The sequence below is a fragment of the Scomber scombrus genome, chromosome 9 (assembly GCF_963691925.1).
Source record: "Scomber scombrus chromosome 9, fScoSco1.1, whole genome shotgun sequence".
Lineage (NCBI taxonomy): Eukaryota > Metazoa > Chordata > Actinopteri > Scombriformes > Scombridae > Scomber > Scomber scombrus.
The window spans coordinates 11,672,485-11,678,245 of NC_084978.1; the positions used below are offsets into that span (position 1 = coordinate 11,672,485).

General features: G+C 37.8%; 1 protein-coding gene across 1 annotated transcript; it reads right to left on the bottom strand.

Moving 5' to 3' along the window:
- Positions 1 to 369: 369 nt before the first annotated feature.
- LOC133986017 (E3 ubiquitin-protein ligase TRIM39-like) lies at positions 370 to 3,764 on the bottom strand. Its single transcript, XM_062425784.1, has 3 exons — positions 3,705 to 3,764; positions 917 to 3,571; positions 370 to 498 (listed from the first exon to the last, which is right to left on the bottom strand). The coding sequence occupies exon 2, from the start codon at positions 3,567 to 3,569 to the stop codon at positions 1,890 to 1,892; it is 1,680 nt and encodes a 559-aa protein (XP_062281768.1). The 5' UTR covers positions 3,570 to 3,571; positions 3,705 to 3,764; the 3' UTR covers positions 370 to 498; positions 917 to 1,889.
- Positions 3,765 to 5,761: the final 1,997 nt, after the last annotated feature.

Sequence of the window (5,761 nt, forward strand, 5' to 3'; positions counted from 1 at the left end):
AGCTGGGAGAAACGTAAGAGATTATTTTGGGAGTTGTGGTTGCAAAATTGCAAAGTGTACATTGTGGGAGTCTCAGGCTGTCAAGTGTCTCTAATTTGTGTTTATATTCTGCAAAGTGACAGATGCTGTTTAATTGCATATTAGAGTAATGCAGCATTCATTGTCTTCATCTGTTGGAAGAATTTCTTAAAAAAGAGACTTTGTCAAATGTGTGGTCCAAGATAAAGAAATTAAGTAATTATCTTATTGCATTTTTTTCATCATTATGTTTCTTTCACGTATCAAATAGTGGACACCAGTTACCGTTCAGTCAATCTAATATATGTTATGTAACATATATACTAAGATACCTTACAATCCAACGATCAATTATTCTGTTGATTGTTTTTTTATTAACCTCATGCACCAGATGGTTTTATACACGGAATAATCTATTTTAAAAAAATGCTTTGTGGGTGATTGGATGTAACTTTCCATCACCGTCTATCACCATCTTGCCTTGCGAGGCAGCTGGATTCATGAGATCACGCAGTCATGTGAGAATCATCCTAAGATGCTACTAATTAGTCAGGACACAAGCACATAAGTTGAATCCTGACCAGATGGATTCTTGCATGATCTCGTAATGTTGTTATCTCAAGAATCCAGCCGCCTCACAAGGTAATATGTTTACCATTAATAATTTTAAAACATTTATAAAATGTCAGAAAATTCACACAGCCTAAGGTGACAATGTTTTGTCTAAGCAACAGTCCAAAACTCAAAAATGTTTAAATTACAATGATGTTTGATCAAAAAATAAACCAGAAAAAACACAACTGTACTTCAGGAATTACAAGTATCTTTCAATATGTCTCAAAATCTCAAAACATGTATGTCAAAAATGAGAAACAGATATGAAATTCATTTAAAACACATCATCCATGAGCTGAATTACTATTTAGAAAAATTCAGGAACTAAGCAACAATTAATAAATAAATCAAACAAAATCCAGAGCTTACTGATAATAAACCAATCAAAGTCAAAGCCGATAAAATTAAGAGTAAATGCATGCCTAAGTCAATTTATGCAAATGTGGATACTCAGATCAAATGTTTAACTCAAGGTTAAAATATGGCATGCAGGTTAAGAGTATCCATCAGAAGTTAAAAGCATTTGTCAAACATGAACAATCATACGTGTAAATAGACAAATGGATCAAAGTCAAGTAATAGAAAAGTTAAATGCACATGGACAGAGGTTTCCTCCCACTAATCAATAACAAAAAAAGGAAAAAAATCATGGACAACGTCATTTTTCTTATCCTGAGCCACATTAGAAAATCTGAATCTACAGAGCCCTTTAATTTATTGTATACAATTCTGTATGCTGTTGTTAAGTAATCCAGGGTGCTGACTCCATTGTAGGTATAGTATAAGGGTTCACTTTAGGATGTGCTGTCAGTTGGTAGAAAAATATTTTGTTAATACAAAAATGGTTATTTTTACCTGCTACATGTAGCAAACCCATCCATCATGTGACAAGTATACAGTTGATATATGACACTCATAGGCAAAACAAATTATTTAAATAACATGTAAATGACACATTATTGGTACCGGTATGTCACGTAAAAGCAGCATTGAAGTATCAAAATGAACAGCTAGCTCATAAAGATTTGTTTATATTTGTTTTAGATTTTTAACTTAAGGGGATGTATGGCTGCATCAGTGACCCACAGACTTATGTGAGTAGTCAGTCTCCTTATGACAGCACATGTCTACAGCTCTCTATACAACAGAAGTTACACAGTGTCACACAGGACTGACACTGATGGATGGGAGACACAGAATGACACACTTGAGTTTCACAGATAAAAACATTTCAGTGTTCTGACATTTTGATGTCTCTACAAGTCTCTCTCACCCTGTTTCTTTTCAGCCACAGGTTGTTTCAGTTGTCTCACAGGCGTAATGATCAGTGGGGCTGAATTTTTGCTGCCACTGTTAGCACAGGGGCTGAAGAATGGAATAAGCTCCTCAGTGAAGTTATATCTAGTGAAGGAGTAGATGTGAGACCTGCTGTCCACATTATAGAAGGAAACCTGACCCTTCCCATAATCAACAAACACTCCAACCTTTTGGGGCATCTCCTTTACACAGAGTTTAACAGGAGGGGTTGCATTAGCAGTAAGCTCGTCTCCTTTTTTCAGCCAAATAGTCCAGTATCCATTTTCAGGGCTCAGTCTTATATCTCCCTTCCTGTTGATGGACTGGTTTGCGATCCCCAAACCCCAATGAGTCTTGTCTTTAACCTGTATCTCATAGTAAAATTTCCCTGAGGAAAAACCCTCTGTTGCAAAGACATTAAGTACATGATCAAACCTCCCTGGTTTGTCTGGAACATTCCTCCTCCTGTCTCCATGTGTGACTTGTTTCCCATCCTGAGAAACAATGAGACAGGAGTGTGCTGTGTCAGGATCCAGAGTCACGTCCACAGCATGCCGCTTCATTTCTTTCAAGTCTGGATCACACAGCATCCTTATTTCTCTGGTGACTATCTCCTCCAGAGTGATCATGGCTCCCTGCATGGGAAACTGGTCACTGTCAAGCATCACATCAGACCAGTCCTTAACCTTGGGCACAGTGATGGTAAAATGTGAGAAATTCTCAAGGAACATAAAGGAATCTTTGGTGAGTGAGATCTGATGAAGCTGCTCATTTTTCTGCTTTATTTGTATAATTTCTCCCTCCAGTTCTTTAATGAAGCCCTCTGCCTCTGTTTCATTTTTTTTCTGCTTCGTCTCAATTACTTCAGTCAGCTCAGCTTGGCTTCGCTTAATGTATTCCACCATAGCTGACATTACCTGCATGCTGCAAGACTGTGCCTTTTGTGCATTATTTTTTGTAGCCTCAGCTGAGTGCTGAATCTTGACAATTTTTTCCAGACGCTCCTGGATCATCTGATCTGTGCCTTTCTTTTCTATTTCCAGCTCGGTCATCCTGTTCTGAGCCTCCTCCTCTAGAGTCACTATCTTATGTGCTTTATGGTCACTGTCTTTACAGGACTCACACATAAACATTTGATCCACCCTGCAAAACAGCTCCAAAGGATTGTGATGCTTCTTACAAAGCCTGTTCTCTGGATTCTCAACTGGATCGATCAGCTTGTGTTTCTTCAAGGCTGGACTTCTCTGATGAGGCTCCAAATGTGTTTTACAGAAAGACATGAGACACACTAAGCAGGACTTCAGGGCTGTGCACTTTGCCCCTGTACACACAGCACAGAGCACATTTCCATTTCCTGGTTGTTCGGGGTCAACAGAAATTTTCCCTTGAACTGATACCTTGATTTTTTCTGCCATGTCAGCAATGATACGGTTAACCCGAAGCAATGGTTTGGTGTAAAACTTCTCTTTACACAGTGGACACACACATACAGTGTCATCAGTTTTCCAGTAGTCCGTGATACAGTTCAGACAGAAGTTGTGCCCACAAGGAATGGACACGGGTTCAGTGAACACATCCAGACAGATGGAGCAACTCAAATTCTCCACAGCCATGATGCTATTATCAAAAGCTGTAGCCATGTCTAGAGAAATGTGATTTGAAATAATGAAAAGAAACAGTTAATCCACTGTACAGTTGTCAGTGTTTGAAATCAATTAACTGACTGATTTATATTGAAGAAGATGATTGCAAACTATGTCAAAATGTAACTTTACCTTAGCAAATAGGCTTTTCTTTCAGACGTGTAAAGAAAAGTCAAAGCAAACGGCTCTTTTAGTTTCTCTTTCAGCAGTGACGGCAGGCTGCTAGTCTCCTCCTACCTCATCTAACTGGAACAACTTAACCCTTTATTGGCTCAAGTCACTGGTGACTCATGTTTAGAGTGTTCTTTTGCTTTTTTCTTCCAGATCCACTATACTGTAGCTTAGCTTGAGACATAAGCTATGTTGTTTACTTGTTGATGTATCACATTGTTAGTGTTTTAGAAATCCCTCTCATCAACACTATTCACACATAACATGAAATCTTCAAGGCAGCACAACATGCTAAATTGAAAAATGAGTTTATGTGCAAGCATGTGTGTGTATTTGCATTACATAAGAGTACTTAGTGATGGCGTCTGCATAATAAACTGTAAATACACTCGTCCTGTGCTTTCTCCTCTGAGGAAACAAGGCTTTGGACACAATAGCTTCCCTGCATCCTTGAAGGGCTTTGTCAGAGCTGAAAGAATATCTGTCTGCATGGAGGTTTCAGAGTTATTCATGCATGGCTAAATGTATATTTTTTGCTGAATATGGATTCTTCCACAAAGTGCGATTTGCAAGAATGTATGTTGATGTAGGGATCTAAAAACACTTAACACTTAATTAATTATTAACTATTTAGAGAAGAAATAAGTCAATCAAATTAATCAGGCCCACAGCTACTGCATCATCTCTGGGACAGAGGCATGCTAGATGGTTTTCCTTCTGTTTCTTTGGTGATGAAGTGCTGATTATGAGCAAAGCAAAGCAGACGCGACGATTATCAGGCTACCAGAGTGACAGCCGAATGAAGCGTTGCAATAGGTTAGTGAAACAGCTTTGGTTCACTGCTCCTAAGGAGAATCCAGTCTCAGACTATCTGAAGCCACGTAGTGAACACACAAACACACACACACAGCAGGAAGATCTTGCTGTCTAAGTGCATTCAGTGGCAGTCTACAGTGTTGTAGCTCTAGAGTAATCAGAAAAGTCCTTGGAAAAGCCTGGGAAAATGGTGTGGCTTGGCTTGTGGCTTAGGCATCTTTGCAGTTTTTTCCTTCTTAGTTAAGTCTCTTTCTGGAGCTTTCAGCTCTCAGCCATAGAAAAAAAGAATAATGTCAAAATTGCATGGATTACTATCAAAGCTATTAATACTGTCAGAAAATCGAAGAAGCAGCTGTGGTCAGCAAGCCAACAAAGCAAAAGAAGAGCAACAATCACCTGACAGAGCTGTAAAAAGTTGTTTAATCTAGAAGGCATGTTTTGAAAGAAATATGATCCTTTGCACTCTGTTGAGGGACCACATTGATTAATTAATTGCTTTGTATGGAGAAAAACTGGCCTCCAAATCTCAACCAGAATAATTGTATTCCTATCAGACATCTGAAAATGACACACTTGCACATTTAATACTCACTCGTTCTGTTGTCAGTATCATCAACACATCATGAAACAGAACATTGTTCTCACTGTTACTATTGATTAACCAAATAAAATACTGAATACAATAAATAAATCTTAATTTCATAATCTGTAATTCAATCTACTGAGGAAGTATTGTAGTTGGACTCAAAGCTACATAACACACTTATACTTGTTAATATCAAATTAACCAAATGCAATTATATGTCTAACTTATAATTAAAACATTTTGAAGAGTTTAAATTTACATAATTTTAATCTAATGAAACATTCTCAAACACAGTAAAATAGAATATTGGTTATTTAAGTCCAGATGCACATTTTACACATTTTTATGGCTTTTGTGATCAATTCAGAAACGTATTGTATATAAAAGAAAAAGAGAGGAGGAGAGCAGCTCAAAGGAGTGCAGCTTCTCTAAAATGAATGAGTTAAGAGATAGTGGAATAGCAGAAGCTGGGAGGATGGCCCATCCAGGTTTGGGTAGTCTGTCTTTGTGTTTGAAAAGAAAAACAATGTTGTTCATTTCCAAAATTGTCCATTTTCTCTCTGTGACTGGGGGTGAGTAAGCTGAGTTTTTATTACTGTCTAATGTTTCTTTGACA